The sequence below is a fragment of the Sciurus carolinensis genome, chromosome 5 (genome assembly GCF_902686445.1).
Source record: "Sciurus carolinensis chromosome 5, mSciCar1.2, whole genome shotgun sequence".
Classification (NCBI taxonomy): domain Eukaryota; kingdom Metazoa; phylum Chordata; class Mammalia; order Rodentia; family Sciuridae; genus Sciurus; species Sciurus carolinensis.
The window spans coordinates 43987987-44013128 of record NC_062217.1 but is presented as its reverse complement, the minus strand read 5'-3'; the positions used below and the strand labels follow the sequence as shown (position 1 = coordinate 44013128).

The following is a 25142-nucleotide window of genomic DNA, read 5'->3' as shown; positions in this document are numbered from 1 at the left end:
CTGGGGATGTAGCTTCATGGTAGAGCAGCCCTGGGTTCAATTTCTAGTGCCAATGAAATAAAATAGGAATTGATTTTATGTACGAATGTCACTTTTATGCATTATCATTTTTAAAAATAAGGACATATGTTCTTCTTGGATGAGTTTTATCTTTATCTGCCTATTCTGTTGTTGTTGTTGACACAGGTTCTCACTTAAATTGCTTAGGGCCTTGGTAAATTGCTGAGGCCAGCTTCAAATTTGCAATTCTCCTGCCTTAGCCTCCCAAGCCACTGGGATTATTCTTTTTTATAAACTTATATTCTACTTTTAAAATTCAAGGTAAACTTATCTGTTAGTTATATCAAGGACAGCACATACTTAGACCATATTAAGCTCTCTAATCACTTGAACTATATGGAAGGATAATAAAATTTCTTTTTGATACAAACGAATCTAAAACTTTCCAATAGTGTCCACTTGATGTTACATTGATAGCACCCACATATAAGAAAAGAAAAAAGTAAAAGAGATAAAAACTTCCCTCTTTAATATTTAAAATCAAGGACAAGATGGAAAGAACTAATCACTATGAGAGCAAAATACAGTTCCCCAATCTTCTAACAGGACACATTATCATTGAGGTCAGAGGTCAGATATAATCACCACTTATAGTTGGGAGACATTTGCATACTGAGACATTAAATTTTCAATAAATCCTAAACAGAAGGTATAGGTGTGAATTTGGTTCTCAATTTTTAATGTTTTCCTCATTTTGCTGCTTTATTGTTATAAGGCATGCAATACTGAAAGTTAAGCATTTGTTTTCTAAAATTCTTCCCTTTAATGATACAAAAAATGAAAAAAAAAATGTCAAATTTTTAAATATTTAATTTTGGATTTTTAAGTCTATTGAGTATAAGTACTTGTTCTATCTGTCTTCAGAGTTTTTGCTTTAACATCTAAAAAAGATTCATTATCTTATTTCAAATCATTAAGTGTCCTGGGTGAGACGAATCACTCATCTGCCTCTGACCTTTTAGGAAAGTTGTTTTGTTGAAATGCTGTACCTATACTTAACCTAAATTTGAGTGGACTATCCTTTAGTGTATACAAATGATGAGTTCAGTTTCTGGAATTAAAATTTTTATTTGTAATTTTCAAAAAAAAACAAGTATTTATTCTATAGTACTACTCCAGGAGAGATAGAGGGAAAAAAAAAAAAAATTTAGAACTAGGCCAGTAGTCCCAAAACTAACCTGAGGTTTATACTGGTATGCCCAAGTACCACCTGTGAAAAAAAAGAAACCTTGAGTCTTTCCCCTAAACCTCTTCTCTAAGAAGTCCCCGCTGTATGAGAGAATAGCATTGCCATCCACCTGGCTGGACAGTCGGGCCAGAAGCATAAGACTCATCCTCAGTCCCTTGTTTGATTTTTTTCCCCCCTTCATTTCCTACATCCACATCATTAGCAAATCCTTTGTTCTTCCTCCAAAGTACATTGCAGATCAAACCATTTCTTATCAACTTTCTAATATATTTTCCCTACTCTTGATATCTCATCTATTGTCTAAAAGCAGTTTTGTTTTTTTAATTTCAGGTAATTCAGATCTCTTCTGACTGAAGAACCTCTTTATAACTGCCTGTTATAATTATAATCCAAACTCCTTGTCATAGCCTATACTCACATTTACTAAGCACTTATTACACTAGATACTATTTTAGGTTCTTTGCATGTATTAACTGATGTTGTCTTCACAACTATCCAGTAGAATTGAAACTATTGCTAACCTCATTTTTACAAAGCAAGACTGTAACACAGGAAGGTTAAGTAACTTTTCCAAGTCACACAGCTAATAAGTGCCTGGGCTGTAATTCAGAGTCAGTGAATCTGACTTCAGCCCACAGAATCTGGTCCCTTCATGCCACCCAGCTTCATCTTGTCATTTTGCTTATTTCACTTTAGCCCTGCTGGGCTTTTTTCTTCCTGGAATGCATAAAGCCTGTTCCCTCTGCAGGACTTCCTCTGCCCCCACAGGCTCTTCCTCTATCTAAAATGCTGATTGATTGGTGAGTTGATCGATTTACATATACTAGGGATTGAACCCAAGGGTGCTTTACCACTGAGCTATAGCCCCAGTCCTTTTTGTTTTTTTTAACACTTTTTTAGTTGTCTATGGACCTTCATTTTATTTTTTTATATGCGGTGCTGAGAACTGAACCCAGTGCCTCACAAAAACTAGGCAAGTGCCCTACCACTGAGCTACAATCCCAGTTCCCCCTGTCCTTTTTATTTATTTATTTTTATTTTGAGACAGGGTCTCACTAAGTTGCTGAGGCTGGCCTCAAACTTGCAATCCTCCTGCCTCAGCTTCCTGAGTCATTGGGATTATAGGTGTGCATCACTACATCTGGCTAGAATGTTTTTCTTTTAGATCATTACTTGACCAGTCATCTCATTACTTAAGTTCATCTAAAGACCTTAGAGAGGTGTTCCTGACCACTTTGAAACTTCTCACGTGCCAGGTGTGGTGGCATATTCCTGTAATCTCAGCTACTCAGGAGGCTAAGGCAGGAGGTTCAAAATTCAAGGCTAGTCTAGACAACTTGGCAAGAACCTATCTCAAAAATAAAATTTAAAAAAATTGCTCTCCCATATATTTTTCCTGTTTTGTAGCAGCACTTTAACTCTCTGAATTGATCTTCTTTCTTTTTATATTTGTTTCTGTAGCTGTATTTGTTCAATAAATATTTGTTGGATGGGTGGGTGGATGTTGACTCTGTAGACTATTGGTCAGTAGAGTAGTCAAGGAAATAGGCTCTGAAATCACATTGGTGGGTCATATCCCAGCTCCACTGTTTAGTTGTGTGAAGTTGAGCAAGTTGCTTAATCTTTCTGTGCCTCGGTTCCTCATGTGCAAAATAGAAATAAGAATAATACCTCCCTAATAAAGTTGTTGTCTGAATTAAATAAGTTAATGAATATAAATCTCTTTAAACAGTAACCAGAACATAAGAACTCGAAACATGTTATTTGTCATTTAAGTGTCACTTCTTTTTTAGATTTCTTTATGGTTAATATAGAATGAATGTCATACTCAGAATGCTATTTGGAAAATCACATTTTCAGGCCTTCTTTCAGGCCAACTGAATCATAATCTCTGAGAAAAGGGCTCAGGATTTTTTGGGGGGAGTGGGTAATGTTTTAACTAGTCTGATAAACATCCAATTTGGGGAATTAATACAGTACACTTGTGGCATTGCCACTGAGGATCAGCATGGACAGTTGTGTCTGTGTGACATCATGCAGTGACACCATGCAGAAATTTTTAATTTTGCTGAGCAAAGTGCTCTAGTAAGTTGTCCTGGAAGACCCTCACCCTCTCCCCAGCATCTCTGCCACAGTGTAGCCTCGTTCTCTTTTCTTTTTCTCTACTATCAAGCAGTAAAAATGAGAGTTACTAATTTTGTTTGTACTTGAAAAATCAGCTTAAAAACAAAACAGAAATATGGTGATGCCAGTAGAGATTTTTTTTTTAAAGTGGTAACTGTTAGAAACTAGAATGAATCATTTTTGATTTCTGATACTTTATAGTATGGAGTGACAAGTTTGTTGGTTGGTTAGCTCCATGACATAAATGTTGCCTACCATATGCTGACTATAATCAGAAACCATATTGGCAGGCATACCAACCAATGCAAAAATTGCCTATTATCAGCAAAATTGTGTTATTGTTATAAGTTTAGGTATTAAAGATTTTGGACTTTCATAAAAGAAGTGGTGTAAGATATGATTTCAACCTGGAAATGGAAAGACAAAATATAGGAGGGATTGAGATTCAAGTCCATAATAAATGATAGGCAGCCAGTGCTGTGAAGTTCAGAAAAAAAAGTGAAAAATGTCAGCTAGGAGGGCTCGGTGAAACAGTCGAGGCTAGTGGTGATACACACAACAAATCTTATTTAGTTGCAGGACCAGCTCTGCCCCCTAATTATAAAAGCAGTAGTTCAGATTCATCAGACAGTGATGAGGACAGTAGTTCTTTGTCCGAAGAAGGAAATCAAGAATCTGAAGAAGATGATACTGGTCCAACTGCAAGGTAAGTCACTAAATTTAACAAACCAAGTTGCAGACTTAGTATAAGTTGACTGGAACTGATAGCTAGTGAGGGAATGTCATACCTGAATTATATAGTACAGGAAGAAATCATTTCATATGGCATTCCATCATAAACTAAACCTTTTACAAAGAAGTTTATTCTAGTAGTATATAGGTTCTGAGATATTTAGAATTTCAATGAAATTCTTATATAAAGAATTTTTCCTTAACGTATATTAACATGACTAAATATGCTAAATAAACCGTAGAATTTCTTTTTAAAATTGTATGTGCAGTGGATACTGTTTAAATAAATGAATAACATTCTTCTAATCTACCCTTATTCACCATGAGTCCATGTAAATAAGAAGTTGGATCTTTGTTTATTATTGGGTACCAAAGTATTTGATGCATTTAAAAAATTATGAGATAGAAAGAGCAAATTCTAACCCCTTCCTTAAGTGAGACTAAAGTCAAACTCATACTCTTTTCACTAAGAAACATCCAAGAAGACTATTCAAAATTTCATTTAGTGGAATCTTTAATACTACAGAAAATATAGAATAGTGATACAGCATTGCTTTAAAATATGACAATCTCTATTTTATACCAAAAATAAATTCCAGGAAAGGATTAATTAAAAACTATTGTATTGTCCATTTTTCTATTATTGGTAAAGTTAATTTATTGTTTTAGTGTTTACACAATTAAAGTTAATGCTTCCTTTAAAAATTAAAATTTCTCCATGTGAAAAAATTTTGACATATGCATTAAAATATATTACTGTGTTTTCAGAAAACAGAGGAGAAATCAGGATGATAATGATGATGATGATGATGATGATGGGTTTTTTGGACCAGCCCTTCCTCCTGGATTTAAAAAGCAGGATGATTCTCCTCCCAGGTGATAATGTGTAATATTTCAGGCCAGTCTTTTTTAATATTTCAGTGTCTGTTAATTTATTGAAGAGTTTTCCGAAATTATTTTTTAACATATATGTTTATAACATTTGAAATGGGTCATTAACAGGAAAAAGTAATTATTCCCTATAATAAATAATTATTTACATGTTTTTGACACTTGTATAAATTATAAAAAATGTCCATATCTCTTATTTGATAGTCACAAAAGTGTTTGATGATAGACTGGATGGAATATTATCCTCCTTCCTCCTTTAACACATAACAGTGGCAATAATAAGTGGTAGACCATGGACTTGGTCCTGGTGTTCTGACTTGTTATTCAGTTGTTTACTTAACTATTTATTGATAGAAGAAACAAACCCCTACATGTCAAATTAGTCAATTTCTTTGGACATCAAATTTGTCATATGTAAAGTACAATGACACATACCTTCCAAAATTATTACAATGGTTGAGACCTCCTGCTCTTCTACACATGTTTTTGTCTGTCCGTATCCTATATGGTGACTAGTCCAGAGTAAGTATATAGTAAATACTGATTCCTATTGTCTTATCAGAATTGCAAAATTTTAAAATACTGAACATAAAATTATACACTGAATTGTTTATAATTCATATCATAGATACCAGTATGCAAGACCAAGTAGAAAAGATGGTTATTCATTTTGTATTCAGAGTTTATAATCACAATTTAGCAAGTCCTAATATCCATGTAACCTTGTTCCTTTTAGATGAAACAAGGATAGGCAAATCCCACCTTTTTATTGGTATGGTCCCAAAACTACGAAATGATTTTTACATTCTTTTAATTATAAAAACAAAGACTCAGCAAACTAAATGTGGCCCTCCAACTTTAGAATTTACTGCCTAGCCAGGCATGGTGGCACATGCCTGTAATCCCAGTGGCTTAGGAGGCTGAGGCAGGAGAATTACAAGTTCAAAGCCAGCCTCAGCAACTTAGTGAGGCCCTACGCAACTTAGCAAGACCCTGTCTCAAAATAAAACATTAAACAGGCTGGGAGTATGGCTCAGTGGTTAAGTGCCCTGGGTTCAATCCCTGATACCAAAAAATTAAATAAAATAAATAAATAAATAAAATTTACTACCTAGCCCTTCCTAGAAAAGTTGCTGCCTCCTGGGATAAAGCATTCTTAAAAACACGTGCACACACACATTATACATGGACCATCTGTAATCTGAAAACCTGAAATTCAAAATGCTCCAAAATCTGAAACTTTTGAGCACTGTCATTACATCACAAATCTTATGGTTCAGTGTATACCTTGTTTCATGCACAAAATTATTTAAAATAGTGATATTGATCTAACCATCAGGTTATGAGTATGAGTTGTATATGAAACATAAATGAATTTCACATTTAGACTTGGGTTCCATCCCCAAGATATATCATTGTATTTATACGCAAATATCCCAAAATCTGAAAAAAAAAAATAAAGCAACGCCAAAAACAAAACAAAATATTTCAAAATCTGAAATTTGAAACACTTCTGGACCCAAGCATTTTGGCTAAGGACTCAACCTATATACTTAAATCTATCGCAGTTTCTTTCTTAAGAATTGCATTTTGGCAATATTAAAATCTATGTGTAAAATAAATAACTAATAGCATACACTAAAGTAAAAAAACTCATACACAGCAGTAGCATACCATGGTTATATTTACTATATTTTAAGATTTTATGTACCACTAATTTTATTTCAACAAACCCCCTGAGGCCAGAAAATTGAACTATAATTGCAGGCATAGCTCTGCTAAAAATTATACTCAGAAAAACCCATGCTGTACTTCCTTCTAGCTTATAAATGATAACTAATTGGATCCAACAGTGCCAAACTTCCCCGTCTTTCATCTGCAAATTGTTATGCTCAAAAAGGTTTTATGAACCAAGACAGGAGGTTATTTAGTGGTCAGATTCAGAACCGAGACTTTCTGGCTCTTGGTACTGTTTCTCCCCTGCCAGGAAGTCTGTCTGTGAGACTCTAATTGAGCACATTGCAACCTGGGGGATTCAGCTTTAGGACTTCAGTGCCATCTGTGTCATTAACACTGGCACAGCGACAACTGTGGAAAAAACATTGGTACAAAAGCAAGGGTGAAGAAACTGGTAAGTATTAACAGGAGAATGTATGTATTTTTTCCATTTTATTTTTTCCGTACATATAGTCTCAGAATTCAAGGAATTCTCTTTTTTGAACTAATGTCAGTTCCCTCAGAATGTGGCATTGGGGCAGCTCAAAAGAAAATGACTTTTGGTATCAAATAGGCCAGGGCTCGACCGTTTATTGTTTGTATTGACCTTGGGTGTTAAATTTGCCCAGAGTGAAGTGACTAGAAAGCAGAGTGACTTATACTGAGATCAGAGTTGTTTTTAAGGAAACAGGTGCACTGGTTGAAATGTGGTTTCAGCACTTTTTCCTTCCTTCAGTCACAATGAACTAACTGTATTTTACACTTACACATCTTTACTAGATTATTAGTGAGGCTGTGGTATAGATTTTTATATTGCCTTGGCTTTTTTGTTTTTGTTTTGTTTTGTTGTTGTTTGTTTGTTTTTTGATACTAGGAATTGAACCCAAGAGTACTTTAGCAGTGAGCCACAGCCCTAATCCTTTTTAAATTTTGAGATAGCTGGTAATTTATTGAGGCCCCTGCCAAGTTGCTGGGGTCCCCACTAAATTGCTGAGACCAGCCTCAAACCTGTAATCCTCCTGCTTCAGCCTCAGCTGAGATTATAGGCATCCACCACCATGCACAACTTACTATCTTGTATACCATAAGTTACTGACATCTACTGTATGTACATGCTATATTTTTCTTTAGGGAAAATCAATTTGTACTTTAATAGCCATAATTATAATGTCCTTAAAGTATTTTTCCATGGAAAGTGAATATCACAACTGAAAAAAAGCCAAGGCACTAAGTAGAAAAATGCCTGCACGAGTTTTATTCATCTAAGGCTTTTTAAAAAAATTATCATTTTTATTTAGTATAGTTTTTTAGGAAGTAGGGACACACTAGCATCACAAAGATTGAGAATTATTGGCTTATTATCTAATTGACTAACAAGTAGAAAGTTTAAAATGCCAAAATTAAGTTTTTTGAGACTCCTAGTAGAAAAATATTAGGTAATACTGGTGAAAATAATATGGTGAATGATTTTTTTATTTTCAATGTTTGTATCTAGTTTTATTATTTTTGTGAGCTTTTATTCTGAAAACTACTTTAAAGTTAGGGAGAATGATAAATGTATATTTTGTTTTTCAGGCCTATAATAGGTCCTGCATTGCCTCCTGGTTTCATTAAATCTGCACAGAAAAGTGACAAAGGCAGAGATGATCTAGGACAAGTATCATCATATTTCAACTCTGAGGTTTGAAAAGTTTCCATTTAAAGAAAAAGATGTAACAAAGTCAGAACTTTAGTGGTAACTATAATCATTTGACTCAAATGTAATATAAGAATCAGTTACATTCAGATTAATTTAAGATTGTAACATAGGTAGAACTTCAGGTAGCTGTTCACAAACCTGAAATTCTATAAGAAAAACTGCAAGATTGACAGAGTGAAGGGAGACTTTAAAGTATTAGAAAAATAGGAAATGATGAAAGTTTAAGAAATCATTATAATTTGACCTGAAGGAAAGAAAACAGGAGCATTAATAATAGACTTTACCTTAAAAATCACTCTGTCCTATTCAGTTCTGCTACCTGTATATGACAAAGATGCTGGTGATTAAGTAATTTCTTATGAAAAGATAGATCAAATGATTTTGGAGTAAAGTATGAAAGCTGTTTTTCTCTTGAAAATAACTGGAATTTATATAGCACTCTTCATTTTTAGTACATTTTCCCTATACATGGATCTTACTTTTATCTTTTCTACAGCTGCATAAAATGAACTTTATCCATTATCTTACAAATGTAAAAGACCAAAGAAATTGAATAATTTACCTAAATTTACACAATTTTTGCTTATTGAAGCCATGACTCAAACCCAATTCATGTGACTTTAAATCATATAGTCAGTATCTTATGCTTCAGTACCTTCCTACAAATGAATTCAGGTAATCAAGAGACTCCAGCCCATCTCCACTGAGAATTCACCACTAAGGTTACTCAAAGTAAACAGAGCCCAGCAATTACGATTGTGAACTTCAGGGTTACTCATCATTTCTACAAGTATTTCTACCCGTCCATGTGTCAGGCATAAGTTAAAGAAATCAGTCTGTCAACAAATGTTGTTCTTGCCTTCAGAAGACATCCAGAATCCAACCACTTCTTTACCTACCATGGTCCAAGTGACCTCACATTTCATCTATTTAATTGGTTAGTGGGGAAAATGAAAGCAATATAAATGATCTCCTGACCTTACTAGTTAAAACCTAAGAGGAAGAAGCTGTCTGTCATCTTAATAAATCTCCTGGGGGAGGGGCTGGGGTTATAGCTCAGTGGTGGAGCACTTGCCTCACACAAGTGAGGCCCTGGGTTCGATCCTCAGCACCACATAAAAACAAATAAATAAAATAAAGGTTAAATTCTTAAAAAATAAAAAATCTCCTGGAGGACAACCTGTAAGCATCTCATACATGAGGACATGAGTCTGAGGACAACAGACTCATACATGGAAACCATTTGTCAAAATGACTTAATAAGAACAAGTTGAATTCAATAACTATAATACTATTTTATCTTTGAAGTGAGTAAGGTGCTTTTGGAACTGAATTAACTCATTGGGTCAGAATTCTGTGAATTATTGCACAATATTTCTGTTCATGAAGGCTGATATAGCTCCCAAGAATGACCTGCTTATGTACATTTTATTCCAAAGAACTTTTTATATACGTGAATAAAATTAGCTTCAAATGTGTCACCTCTGACCAAGTGGTGATAAAAATCAGAAATATTATGTTGGAAAGAAGTCCAAGGCTACATCTATGTCTATCAGGAAGAGAGCTTCAATAGTTTACCGTGGACATAGGAAGAGAGGTGAAACAGTCCACATGCCATGAACTTACCATCTCCGTACAGTGCATTTGAGGAAGGCAAGGAAAAGGTTCTTATTGTTTGGTGATGATTCGTTACTTGCTTTTTTGTTTTATTATCTTTAGGTAATCCATTTCAGTTAAATTTAAGTAATTTAGAATTATTTCCTATAACTTGTAGCTCTGCTGTTGGATTAAAGATAATGTCTTATTTTCAAAGGAAACAGATAGCAGTGAAGATGAGAATATTGTTGGACCAATGCCTGCAAAAGGACCAGTTAATTATAGTGTAACAACAGAATTTGAAAAAAGGGCTCAGAGAATGAAAGAAAAACTAACTAAAGGAGATGATGTAAGTTTTAAAGATACTTTAATAAACTAAATAGATTAAAAATCCAGGGGCTAGGGCTGTAACTCAGTAGTAGAGCTCTTGCCTACCATGGGTGAGGCACTGGGTTCAATCCTCAGCACCACATAAAAATAAATAAAATAAAGGCATCCTTCTAAAACTACAAAAAAAATTTTAAATAAAAACAAAATGTTCAAATTAAACATTAATTGTGTGTGTGTGTATGTGTGTGTGTGCACAGTATATAATCCAGAAACTTTATTGGAAAAGATTGGCAAATTTTTTCTACTAAAAATATTCTGTATGGCAAGATATAGTCAAAAGAATAACGAATTGGATGAAAATATTTGGAACATGGCAAAAGTATGTGACAGAAACATCAAACCTTTCTATTAAAGTCTGTCAGTAAATTTAAAACTTCAGTTGAGAAACACAAAAACAACAGTATTTTTATACACCCACACCACAATCATGTGCACACGCACACGCACACACCCACACACACATACTTTGCATGCTACTTTTTCTTTAACTTTTAATTTCTCATAAAGGATTCATCTAAACCAATAACAAGAGAGTCATGGATGACTGAACTTCCTCCAGAAATGAAAGACTTTGGTTTGGGGCCAAGGGCCTTTAAGAGAAGAGCTGATGACAAATCCGGAGATCGATCAATCTGGACAGATACTCCAGCTGATAGAGAAAGGAAAGCTAAGGTGAGTTGTTTTGTTTTGTTTTGTTTTTCAATTTATTTTTATTGTAAACAAATGGGATACATCTTGTTTCTCTATTTGTACATGAAGTAGAGGCATACCATTTGTGTAATCATACATTTACATAAGGTAATGGTGTTTGATTCATTCTGTTATTTTTTCCTTCCCCCCCACCTCTCCCACCCCTCTTTTCCCTCTATACAGTCCTTCCTTCCTCCATTCTTGCATCTCTCCCATCCCTCATTATGTGTCATCATCTGCTTATCAGCAAGATCATTCATCCTTTGGTTTTTTGAGATTGGCTTATTTCACTTAGCATGATATTTTCCAATTTCATCCATTTGCCTGCAAATGCCATAATTTTATTATTCTTTATGGCTGAGTAATATTCTACTGTGTGTGTGTATATATATATATATATCACAGTTTCTTTATCCATTCATCAATTGAAGGGCATCTAGGTTGGTTCCACAATCTGGCTATTGTGAACTGAGCAGCTATGAACATTGATGTGTATCACTGTGAACATCACTGTAGTATACCGATTTTAAGTCCTTTGGGTATAGGCCAAGGAGAGGGATAGCTGGGTGAAATGGTGTTTCCATTCCAAGTTCTAAGGAATCTCCACACTGCTTTCCAGAGTGGCTGTACTAATTTGCAGCCCCACCAGCAATGTATGAGTGTTCCTTTTTATTTATGTGTTTCTGTCCATGATGGCTCAATATTGAAAAGATATAATGCAAAATTATTTAAGGTTACTACTTCTTGAAATTATGATCCAAAGGGAAAATATTTCTTCCCTGAAGAGAAGTTATGAAGAAGGAAAGTCATACTGTTTATTATTTTTCAATAAACTGCCTCATTTAAACCCCAAGAAAACCGTGAGACATAGGTTTATTGACTTCATGCTATAGAGGGAGAAACTAACCTCTGTGGTGCAGCTTTTCACTGAGCTAGGAAATGTTGAGGAGAAAGTCCATTTTATGTTGGCAAGGATGTCAGGAAAAGGTACATTCATACATTACTAGTGAGATGGCAACTTTTTGCTACCATTATGGAAAGCAGTATGGAGATTCCTCAGAAAACTTGGAATGGAACCACCATTTGACCCAGCTATCTCACTCCTGCATTTATACCCAAAGGACTTAAAATCAGCATACTACAGTAACAGGGCCACATCAATGTTTATAGCAGCTCAGTTGACAAAAGCTAAATTATGGAACCAACCTAGGTGCTCTTCAACAGATAAATGGACAAAGAAAATGTGATATATATACACAAGGGAATATTACTCAGCCTTAAAGAAGAATGAAATGATGGCATTTGCAGGTAAATGGAACTGGAGAATATCGTGTTAAATGAAATAAGCTAGTTCCAAAAAGACCAAAGGCTGAATGTTTTCTCTAATATGTGGATGCTAATTCATAATAAGGGGTGGAGGGGCTAGGGAAGAATAGAGGTACTTTGGATTAGGCAGAGGGGAGTGAAGGGAGGGAAGGGGATACGGCGTAGGAAAAGTTCATTTTAGGTGTTTTTAACTCCGTATTCCCTGGTCTTTATATATCACACTTTCTACATGAAAACATATCTTTTAAAATATATTGAAAAAAATACTTGCATATTAAACTAGAAAATTAAAATTTAGTATATAGTACCACTATATACTAACTATATCAGATCACAAAGCTGTTCATTTTCTGGTATATTTGTTTCTGTGTAAAGTTCATGACTAATTTTTGTCACAAATCTTGGTCATATTTCCTTCTTGATAGGTTCTCTCCAGTCTGTTCATGTTACTTTTTATGTTTGATTTCACAGTGTACATACATCTCCATACCTCTAATGCTCTTATGTTCCACTTAGCCAGCATGGCCTAAAAGAAAGGATTGCTCTTTAGAAAGAAATGAAAAAGTCATGCATAAGTTGATTAAATGACATCTGTTACCTCTTCACATCCCAGTCTTGAGATCTAAAAGTTTCTTATTAAGATCAGGTTTTCATCTCCATTTGAACATAACATCACTTCTCTCTTAATATTTACAAGTAAAAGCCTCTACTTTCTGAAGAAAATTTAATGGAAAAAATAAGAAATGTGCTATTCCTATGTTTTTAATGTACTTTATTTAAAATATGTTGTTTTAATTCATTACTAAGGTAAAAAATATAATGAGGGCCTCCTTGGTTTTACTAAGCAAATAACATGAAAATATATGTTGAGAACAATGGTTTTCAGTCATTTTTATGTGTGTCTTCCTTATTCCTGGTTGGGAGTATATTCCATAGAAAATCATAGTAACATTTTTTCTAACTATAGCTTGTTAAAAGTTTATCTAAGTACTCCATTTATGCATGTATGCTATTATAAATGGAATTTTTGTTTTGTTCCAAATTCCAGTTATCTAATGTTGTTATATTCTATATATTGACCGTGTGTTATACAACTTTGCCGTGCTTGCTTATTAGTTTGGAGAGGTTTTCTGGTAGATTTGGGGGTGTTGTGTATACAGTCATACTCTGTGAATAAAGATAGTTGTCTTTATTTTTTTATTAATATATACACCTTTTTCTTTTTGCTGTTTTTAAAAACATCATGGAGAGTTTGTTTCTAAGCCTTATTTTACTCCTATATTTCATCATTATTTATTATTTACCACGGGGGCTCGTGTAATGGGGGGTAAAGGGCGCAGTGTCGATAACCACACAGACACCAGGAGCCAAGTAAGAGCAGGCGAGCTTGTAGCTGCTGACTCATTTATTGCGGAAGCTTCTTCTTTTATTGAGTACCTATCCAATCAGCGCATCAGTCAGTGTGTCACACCACTCGAAGCCACCAATCATTTAGTCTCCTAGAACCACCAATCATTTGTGGGTTTTGTATTTTGCACCAATGGGGATACATGACTCCACATTTCCCCCTTTTTCTTTTCTTTTCTTTTCTTTTTTTTTTTTTTTTTTGTGCATTGTTAAGTGTCCTCTGGCCAGGAGTAACACTATAACACCACCAGGTGGCCAACCTGCGTGGACACTGCAGGAGATGGGCGGCTGTGCCTGTCTTAGGTCGTCTCCCTCTGGAGATCTTACCCGTCATTGACTACCAGCCATCGTCAGTCCCGAGTGTATAGCACATACTATAAAGGTAACATGTTGATGTAGGGGCTTTTGGGCGTCCTGTTTTTTTATGATTTTGTCCTTTTTGATGCTTGGTGTCTTGGAGATCTTCATCGGAAAGTTCTTCTGGTTCCTGTAGACAAACATATTGTGGCTTGGTGCTTACCAACATTGCCATCGATTTGCTGATGTTGTCGATTTGAACCTGTAATGAATTTCCTTAACAGCATAGCAAGGTATATCATTAGAAGTATTTTAGTCAAGCACAGGTTTGACATTCCTCGCAGGTACCCACACCGGAGTTTTGCTGGTTTCTGGAAAGACACAAGCATAACCCCTACCTTGAGAGAGAGGGGGATGGGGCCCAGGCCACTGAGATGATATGGGGTCTTTCGACCTAACTAAAGGCAGAGGAGAATGACCTGGTAAGGAGTCCCGTAGGTGAAACAGCAAAAGCGACTGGGTGAGAGGCAGACTGCAGAAAAGCAGATAAGCATTCCATGGATGCAGCAAGAGCAGAGATTGGGGCAGAAAAGGAGAGACCCGGGTCAGAAGGAGGGAGCGGAGGAACTTCTCTGGCGGCTCCAATCCATTTAGCTATAGGTTTGGCAGAAAGGAGCAATGGCATTTTTAACAGCGGTAGTGGCTCCCTCCCAAACAGGTTGTTTAAGAAGAATATCCTTAATGAGCTCATCAGAAATAGTGTGATCAACAGCAGTCTGAACACGTGTGAGGAGGTCCAGAAACCATTCATGAGGGCCTTGAATGAGGTGGGGGGTGGGAGGGGTTAGCGTTAGGGTTAGGGTTAGGGTTAAGGGGGGGGCAAGAATGGAGGAAGGAAGGACTGTATAGAGGGAAAAGAGGGATGGTTCAGTGTTTAGGCATGATGGGCCCCCGAATTAAACACCCCGGACCAATCGAGAGTGTTGCAGCTCAATGAAACTAGGGACAAACAAGACAAACAAAAATGGGGAAAAAGAAGGAGCCTATCTTACCCTATAGGTTCTGTATAACACAAAACATAGAATAAAACCCTGAGAGACACATATAGTGTCAATAGGGACCCTTACCCGAGAGTCGAAGAAAGGGGCCCACCAGCATCAATGGTCCCACGTTGGGTGCCAGATATATTATTTACCACGGGGGCTCATGTAATGGGGGGTGAAGGGCACAGTGTCAATAATTATTAGTCAAAACTCGTCCTTAGTTTGATAAATACATGAGTTCTTACAGTTAATTGATTAAATAAGGTTTTGTATTGGTTGCTTTTTGGGTTTTGTTTTTTTCTGTTTTTTCTTGTTTTCAGAAAGATCATAGAACACTAACAGATCCCTTATTACATATATAAATACTTCTAAATGAAAGGAATTCAAGAAGCCTGGCATAGTTTAGTTTCTTGTTACTTAATCTAAATAAAAAGAATATATTTCTTTGTTGTTTTATCTTAATGATGTGGCTCTATAAAGTGTTATTTGTGTGCATTCCTCAGGAACCACAAGAAGCAAGAAAGTTGTCCAGTAAGAAGGATGAGGAATATATATTATCAGGAAGAGATAAGAGATTGGCTGAGCAGGTATCTTCATACAATGTAAGTAAGAAAATTAAACATATAATCTTCTATTTTTCTTTCAGTGCTCTTCTCATTTTTTTCTTTTTCTTGTTTCTTTTATATGATTGCCTCTTTGCCTTCCTGAAATATTTTTAATTTGTACTTTACCTAAGTCATATATCAGAAATTTAATTACTAGAGATAGGTAGCCCTTGATCAGCAGTCAAGAGTCCTTCATAGACATCCTGAGTTCATAAGTCTTTAAATTATAAGCAAATTTGGAGTATTTTATGGAAAGACTTAAATATGGGAGAAAATGTTTCCGAAGTAAAATTCAGTGTAAATTTCTACACTAAGATCTTATTCATTTGGCATACATAATTTTTTGTTGTTCTCTTTTCCCTCTTAAAACCTAGTGAGTATTCCAGTTCAAATAATAAATGTAAATCTCAGAAATGATTGGTCTCTGAAAAGTCTGTAGGTATTTAGTAAAATTATATTATGTTCCCTGCATTTTAGTTAATGTAAAGTTCTATTAAAATTGATTTATTGGACATATGTTGACCAGTTTTGGAAACAGACTAAAACCCAACCCATTTGAAACATGTATTAAAACTGATAACTCAAAAGTCAAGTCTCAAAAAAACTGAAAGAATAACTGTCATTCAGAACATGTTCTTTGACCACAAGAAATCTAAGTTAAAATTCATAATAACTTAAATGCCATATATAACTGGAAATTAGAAAAATTCAAAGTTTAAATTTTGCATTTAAGTGGAAATGATAATGGAAGTTAGAAAATACCTAGACCTGAATGATAACAAGAATGCAACATATCAAAATGTGGAGAATGCACTGTGGTGCTTAGAGCCAAATTTATAGCATAATAGTTTATGTTAGGAAAGAAGAATACTTAAAATGAATAAACCAGGCCTTCTTTCAAAGTGGCATTTCTTACAAAATTGCACTCTCACTTACCCTATGACAACACAGTTCCACTCTTGGGTCTTTAGTTAAGACACATGAAAACATGTTTACAAAAAGAGTAGAACATGCTTTCTTTATAGTGGCCTCAAAAAGACTTATTCAAGAATATTCATAGAAGCTTATTCATAATAGCTGTGTGCTATAAACAGCCCAGGTATCCATCAATAAGAGAAAGAAAAATCAAACTATAGTATAAAATGAAACCCTACTCAGCAATAAAAAGTAACACATTACAAATAAATGCAGCATCTGTATGAATCAGTCATTGTGCTGAGTGCAAGAAGTCAAAGGAGCAAGTATATACTATTTATATGAAGATTTATAATATGCAAAATGATCTGGTGCAAAAAATCAGAATAGTAATATTGGATATGGTTGTGGGATTTGTCTAGGAAGCAGCACACAACTTTCTGGAGTGACAGGAAAGTTCTAGATCTTGATTGGAGTTTGAATTATAAAGCTTAGTGAATGTACACTTAATATTTGTAAACTTCATTGTATATAAATTTATTTTTAAAGAAAAAATTATGAATAAATATTGAACTCTCATTAATGAATGCATTCTGAAGTTTTTAGGGAGTGTGTAATGAGGTCTGTAGGTTTACCTAAAAATGCAAGAAGTTAGCATTTTAAACTTATGTTGAAATTTTGGTTACTTATTGTGAGATTGACTCTTCAAACTATTAATGTAGTCTCTTAACACTAAATCATTCTTTAACCCCAAACCTCAGCATTTTTAAATTGAGGACTCTTTAAAATATTATCATGGAGACAAAATTCAAATCAGTCAATTAGAAATTAAGCATGAGCTTTTTTAACCATTTCAGTCAAAATAAATTGCTTTAAATATTATAAATTAGTATAAAACAAAAACATTTTTGTTAAATGATTGAATGTGATGATTCAGCAGACTGATCATTTAGCAAATTGATTTCTACGTGAATTGGCTTTCAACTCATTATTTCACTGAAGCAACTGCTTCTAGGTATTTTTATAAATTTTTTTTATAGTTTAGCACTAGTTTGGTCCTGTGTATCACATGTACAGATTATACTAACCTAGAGCAACTGATATGAAAGCAACAACTAATATAAAAACTCATTTCTTTTATTATCATAAATTTGAGCACTTGGATTGTTTAAATTGATTATAATAGTCCAGTAGTTTAAGGTATTCCCCCATCTATTTATGTTTGGTTTACTAATATAGGATATCAGTACATTGAAAACTTCCATCTTTATTTATTTGCTTTTTGTTAACTTTTATACAGTTTTGCTCATTAATATAAATCACTTTCCTCCATAGTGGCTTTAGGTAAAATAATAGGCCCTTCCCATTCTGTTCTTTATTACATCTGCTTCAAACTTTGCTTTTTTTTTTTTTTGTAGTGCTGGGGATTTGAACCCAGGGCCTTGTGCTTGTAAGGCAAACACTCTACCAACTGAGCTATATCCCTAGCCCATAAACTTTGTTCTCTGTTTCCTCTGGTTTTTTCATCTTCAGGCCTTCTCCTTCCAACTCTAATTATTAACCTATTGCCCTCCCTCATTTTATTACCTTATTAAAGAGTTATTTTCTCTTTAGCAGGGAAAGACATGGATGCAGGAAAAGGAAGGAAAAAATATCAAGTTTTTATAGTGCAACTTTTTTTTTTTTTTTTTTTTTTTTGGCGGTGCTGGGGATTGAACTCAGGGCCTTGTGCTTGAGAGGCGAGCACTCTACCAACTGAGCTATCTCCCCAGCCCCTATAGTGCAACTTTTTAACATTTAGATGTACATCATTATACTTACATTACACGTGTGGTTTCATACCCTAAAATTAACCGTACACATCTCCTTTGGGTTGGTATCCTCTCTTCTATTAATACCAAACTAGTAGAAAGATTGATCTACATCACAGGTTCTACATCCAGTGGATCACCTATCTCAGGATATGGATGGTAAAGCACACATTTCTGCCCCCATTAGCAGTTTTGATTCACTGAATCTAAAATGGGACTCAGGAATTTATATGTCTTTTCTGCCAGTCAGGGATGTGGAGACCAGTAGTCTTCAAATATTTTTGTTAGGGATCCTCTAAAAGAAATTTGAAAAACTATATATTTTTACTTGACATCTAAAATTTTTTGTTATAAGTTTTAATAGTTGCCAAAGATGTAATTTATAGCATATTATCTTACTATTAAATTCTTCAAATAGAATCTTAAATTCCATACCTAGTATAATCCATTAAAAGACTATGAACAAACTCTTCCTTAACAATTTTATTTCTCCTTTTTTTGAAGTTCAATTTCACTTCTCTTCTGCTGCAGAATTCCATATCCTAGTAGATTCACTTTTGCACTTGAAAGCCATGATTTACAATTATCTTGGTAAATCATATTTCTCTGCAACAAAAATATGCACATAAATTGAAATTGAAGTTTTTTAATTTCCTGTGTCTAACTTTAAATGTTAACAGTAAACATTAAGAGTAATATTAATTTCTAAATTAAGTTGTAATTTCAGTTGATCAAAAACACATAAATAGCTAGGCATGGAAACACACCTATAATCCTAGCTACTTGGAAGGCTGAGGCAGGAAGATTGCAAATTTGAGGCCAGCCTGAGCAATTTAGCAAGACCCTGTCTCAAAATAAAAGATAAAAAAGGACTAGAGGTATAACTCAGTGGAAGAGCACTTGCATATTATGTGCAAGACCCTGGGTTCAATTCCCAGTTCTGTTTTTAAAAAAAAGTATAAATACATTATAAATTTTGATAAATATTAAACATAAAAATAAAATAAAAAATTAAAAGGGCTGGGGATGTAATTCAGTGCTACCCTAGTACCAAAAAAAGTAAAATTTAAATGTAATTTAATCTCTTAATGAAAGACTGTTTTTCCAGTTAGATCCTGGTCTTTGGATGAGTGCTACTTATTGCTAGAGTAAGGTTTTAGTCTCAGTTGTGTAAATGGTAATGGAACACATTTTGTTATAGTGATATATTCAATTATTTGATCAACTTAAGTGTTTTTTTTGGGGGGGTGCTGGGGATCGAACCCAAGGCCTTGTGCTTACAAGGCAAGCACTCTACCGACTGAGCTATCTCCCTAGCCCCAACTTAAGTGTTCTTAAACCTCATATTGGCCAATTAATAAAATTACTAATGATCTCTGAACTATCAACTTATTAGGAATTCATTTGATTTTTTTTTTCCACATTGGTCCCATAAATTTGTCCTTTCGTTTTTTTTCTTTACAAATCTGTACATCAGGAATAATAACATTCAATTTATAGAGATAGTAAAGATTACAGTAGAGTAAATGCAGTAAATCCAACACAGCATTTATTGAATGATTCTACATACCCATACCTGACACTGTATTAAATCCTCTGTATTCATTGGACCATTTAACTTCTATCTTGCCCAAATATTTACAAATTATTTTTTTTCCCCTTCTCTCCACACTGTTACCAACACTTATCTCCCGTCTTTTTAATAATATCTAGATCCCAACAGGCTCAGGATAGAATTTCATAGTATCTTTCTTTTTTTTACAAATTATTACCTTGACTGCTGCCATCTTACAGCTGAGAATATGAGGCTTAAATCATTTGCTAAAGGTTACCATTGTTGAAAGCAACAGCACTGTCCTTGCAATTTAGATTTTTCTAAATATGAAACTTGGTTCTTAACTATTTTTCCATACTATGTTTTGATAGCCTTTTTTTCTTTAGCAAAATTTAGTGATTTTTTTTAGCCTCCTTCAGTTTTGTTGAAAATAAAGAATTAGAAAGCATTTGATATGTGTTATCTTCATAGATGCTATCTTGGATTTGAAAAACCTGTTGAGTTTGCAAATAACCCTCCTTAATGTGTACTGTTGCTGTCTGTTCTAGTTCTTTGTAGGGTCCTCTATAAGTTTAGTCTGTTCATGATCATATTCTGTCAATGATTTATACAAGCTAAGTTTTGATCTCTGCTCTCATGTTTCCCCAGGAGTCAAAAAGATCAGAATCTCTTATGGACATTCATCATAAAAAATTAAAAAATAAGGCTGCTGATGATAAAAATAAGCCCCAAGAGAGAATACCATTTGACCGTGATAAAGATCTCAAGGTTAATCGGTTTGATGAAGCTCAGAAAAAAGCCCTAATTAAGAAATCTAGAGAACTAAACACCAGATTTTCACATGGCAAAGGCAATATGTTTTTATAAGTAAGTATTTTTCAGTGAAATGTATTTTCATACTGATGAATTTGAACTTTTCTGAATACTCTGTTCTCTATAATAATTATGTGCCAAGATCTATTTCCTTTTACAATAAAGTAGATTATAAGCCTACATTATTTTATATGTAAATAGTGATTTTTGAAAAGTCAACTTTATGGGAAAAAAAGTATGGTTTACTAAAAAATAGCCTTGCCCTCATAATAACCTAACCAGGCATTTCTATCAAAAATGCTAAAATAAAAGTTCCATTTATGAGAAATTGAGGCTTGAGTATGCATGCTTTATTAAGAATGAAAACAGGGAGATTTGCTGGTAGTTTTCATGTAAAACAAGATCACAGTTAGAAAATGTTCATTGCTTTGTAGGGTCCTCTATAAGTTTAGTTCAGACCATTTTACCATTCATCCATAGACCAACCTGAGAAGGGTTTGAAATGGTAATTAAGGAGTTGAAAAAGACTCCTTAAAGATTGCTTCTTAAAATCTTTATGATATTTAGTTTTATGAAATTTACATCAATAGTCAAATGTAATTTTAAGGGAAAATAAAAAGTTAGAAATGTTTTCCAACTTACTGAATTCTCTTGTTCTTACCTCAGGGGGATTTCCCTGTGCAATGAAGAAAAGTTGAAGAATACTCTTTTATCTGTCTCTTCACCTTTATATGTTGGTCTTGGGCTTCTTAAGATTAGAAATTACTTGAACCTCAAAAATCTTACAAGTTGTCCTTGTTTTGTGTCCTTGAGGTTATGTGGAATCATAAAATCAGTGTTTCTTATGTAGAATAGAATATTTTGTGTGTCTTTGACTTCTGAGGAAACCTGGGCTTTTCTTCATAATTAATTATTTCCCCTCCTTTCCCCAACTTGCTCTTACCACCCCCCAAACTTGTCCTACAAGTTTCCTCTAAGATCTGCTCAGGACTGTTTGCTGAAAATCTACAATAGCCTGGGCCTTTTTGACAAATATATTTAACCTGCCCTGGAGTAAGCATATCAGGTACTTGGTGGAAGTTCATGAATTTGGAATTGGTTGGTTTTTCCCTCCACACTGCAGCTAGAGTACACATTTACTAGAAAATAGAGAGGGTATGGATTTTGTCCCTTTCATTATCAATTTGTTGTTCTGGCACTCAGGGTTTTTATGTTGTTTGGAGTTTTTGACTTCTTTGTTTTTAAGCCAGAAAATGAGTACTCTAGGTTATCTTGTGTGCTGAGGAAAATCTACTTTGATTCTTTAACTTTAATAATAAATATTTCTGAGGGAGGCAGTCTGAGGGTGGTAACGCTGGTAAATGTTATCAGTGTGAAGTCTGTAAGACTCTCCTCCATGATCTCACCACAACTGTCTGAATCTTGGAACTTGGCTTTGGGATGATCTTATTTTTCTCATTTATATATTCAACAGTTTGTGGTAAATTTATTGGAACTGGATCTTTTATATCAATCATGGATAAATTTTATTTAAAAATCAAACTAATAATCACTGAATACAAAAAATGGAAAATCTATAATCATAACCATATTGGGAGGATAATAAGTTTGTGATGCTTTATATACTGCCTCTTAAGATGATAAACAGAAACTTGTAAATAGTTAACTGGAGCCTAAATGCAAATCTACAAATTATATTTTCTTGCAAACTAGTCCCAGTTGTTCTGCTAGTCCTATGTGAGGAAGCACAGGGTTTTAAAAATAAAGATTCTGATTCCCAGTTCATGTGAGCATTATGAAATTGAGTCAGCTATTCAAGTAGCAGTACATATTTTTTTATATCAGTGTAAACAGTGTCTTACTAAAGGACATTACATTTAAAAGGTAAATTATTCTCCTAAGTAAATTGAAAAGTCTTCTCATTTTAAGCAGAATTGGACAGAACTACCTTTTGACTAAAAGTCAAAAGTGGCTAGTATTATCTGAACACAAAACTTCATACAAGAGTATCCATTCCATTCATTTTATTATTTTTTCAATGAGAGGAAACATGGTTTTCTATTTCTACATCCCCACATACATTTTCATGAAATTTGATATTTTTTAAAGTAAAAATGTCATCTTTGGATACTTACTTTTGCTTTGCTGCCTCATCTGAAAGGGATGGGAATGTTTCTGTGTTATGTTTGCTGTTTCTCCCATAAACTTCAGAGTGTCTGTGACCTTGACCTAAGGGGCAGAACCTCTTCTTTCTAATACTTGCAGTAGGTACTTCCTCACTGGCACCCTGGAGCTAAGTTCTTTCCTGTCATCCTGAAGACAGTTTTAACAAAATGAAAGGCCACTTCCAGAGCTTTTGTTTTGTTTTGTTTTTTTGTTTTGCCCCAATACAACATAGACAATTAAAGATTGAAGTAGCTAGTACACAAAATGGAAAGATGTACTTCCTTTCATTCCTTCCTCTCTACCAAATGAAGCTGCAGAAGGCCTACTTGAATCAAATCTCCTGAAAATCTGTTGATATTTTCAAATAAGTTTTAATTTCCTACATTTCTCTGACCCCTTTTGAAGAAGAAGAAAAGAGCAACACTAACATTTAAGTTCATTGTATCTAAAATTATGTGATTTTATCCAGCTTTCTAAGTTGGCATCTCAGATAGACTTAGATGCTTCAAATAGTAACCTCATTCCTGGTAAGTAATTGGTGGGGTTATTGGGTTTAACAGGTGGGACAAAAGGGATGGGGAAACAAAAGGTGAGAAATGGTGCCTATACCCATTATAAGACTTTTATATTGGGCAAAATACAGTAAATTAAGTCCTGCTCTGAAAGCCATAGTCTTACTAATTTTTTTAATTTTATTTAGATGTAGTAACACTTGACATTTAGTTTATCATTCAGACATTTAATGATTCTTTGAATTAATGATTTTTTTAGAAATGAAGTTGAGATTTACATGGTATTAAGGCTTACATGATGCAGAATTAACAGTGATTATGTACATTCTTTGATTTCAAAACATTATCCTGAAATGTAGGATGATGAGGAGTAGCTTTTAAACTAGTTACAAGAGGCCCTTATCACTTTCATTTCCACTTTTTCCATAATAATATAGGTATTATTTTCAAAAGATCTCCATCGAGGTACCTAAAAGGAAGAATAAACATGGAGGGAAGTGGCTAGAGATAGTGCCCACGTAACAACATCCAGGTATTCTAGTTCAGAATATTAATTTATTATGTTGTTTTGGCTTTTGATGCCATCATGAGATTTAAGTCTGCAAGCACACACCTAATGCTGCTGTAGAAGAGGTAAATTTTTTGCAGCCTAGAATATTGTTTAATAGGGGCTGAGGAGGTAGCTCAGTAGTAAAGCACATGCTTTAGCACGTGAGAGGCCTTGGGCTTAATCCCCAGTGCCAAAAACAAAACTGTGTATGACTACGGTATGTACTAGATTACAAAGCTGTTCACTGCCCCTTTTAGTCTTTTCATTTTGAGCATGACAGTTAAAAGACTGTTTTTAGAAAAGAAAAATTCCTGAAGTGTTTTTTATGTGTAAATTTTTTATGTATAAATAAAGTTTCATCTAAATCTGTGAAGAAGTTGTCTTTATTTTTATTTTGTCTTAATATTACTAGCTTTTCTGAAGCAGGTGATATTGTTAAAAAGAATATTCTAAAGGCATATTCTGGCCAACCAGAATATTGTGAGTTGTTATTTAAAAAAAGAATCTTTCACCCAACTCTCTTGCCAGAATCATATGAGCTACAGATATTACTTGTTTATTTAGGAACACAAGAAAATGAACAAAATCCTCTTAACAGCCCCGTGACACAAGGGGGGCTTGTACTGGGTAGTGACCAGTATTCTGTTGTTCATCAGGTCACAGAATGTATAACAGAGGGTGAGTTTTTTCTGGGTTGATTGACTTTTAGTGGTTTTGTTTTGTTTGATCTCTCTACTTCCCAGATGGAAAGAGACCAAAAAGATATTTTGCAATATGAAAAATGATAGGAGTCTGATCTTATAGGGTCAAAGAAAGAATTTAATTTCTCAGATCATTTCCATATAATAAGGATTGCTTGAAGAATTTCTACTTTTTTTTCCATTTACTAAACATTTATTAAATGCCCCCATGTGTGCTTAGTGCCAAGAACACAATAGTGAACTAGGCAAGCTTGTCCTCCTGGAGAGGAGATCTTTACTGGTCACTACAAGTTATTCACCAATAAGTAAAGCAGATTCCCTGCCCCATGGTTTATATTCCAGTGGGAGAGCAGA

At 34.3% G+C, this 25142-nt stretch overlaps 1 protein-coding gene across 2 annotated transcripts in view; it reads left to right on the top strand.

Moving 5' to 3' along the window:
• Nucleotides 1-24408, top strand: part of Gpalpp1 (GPALPP motifs containing 1) — a 29724-nt gene extending 5316 nt beyond the window's left edge. Inside the window, exons 2-9 of one of the 2 annotated variants that reach the window (XM_047553139.1) lie at nucleotides 3947-4079; nucleotides 4874-4981; nucleotides 8288-8393; nucleotides 10225-10356; nucleotides 10905-11069; nucleotides 15664-15762; nucleotides 20695-20913; nucleotides 21526-24408. In XM_047553139.1, coding sequence (XP_047409095.1) covers nucleotides 3947-4079; nucleotides 4874-4981; nucleotides 8288-8393; nucleotides 10225-10356; nucleotides 10905-11069; nucleotides 15664-15762; nucleotides 20695-20913 — 962 coding nt within the window. In that variant the 3' untranslated portion in view covers nucleotides 21526-24408. Of the gene's footprint in view, nucleotides 1-3946; nucleotides 4080-4873; nucleotides 4982-8287; nucleotides 8394-10224; nucleotides 10357-10904; nucleotides 11070-15663; nucleotides 15763-20694; nucleotides 21045-21525 lie in introns of those variants that run through there. The other variant, XM_047553138.1, reaches the window with a different exon arrangement.
• The last annotated feature ends 734 nt before the right edge of the window (nucleotides 24409-25142 follow it).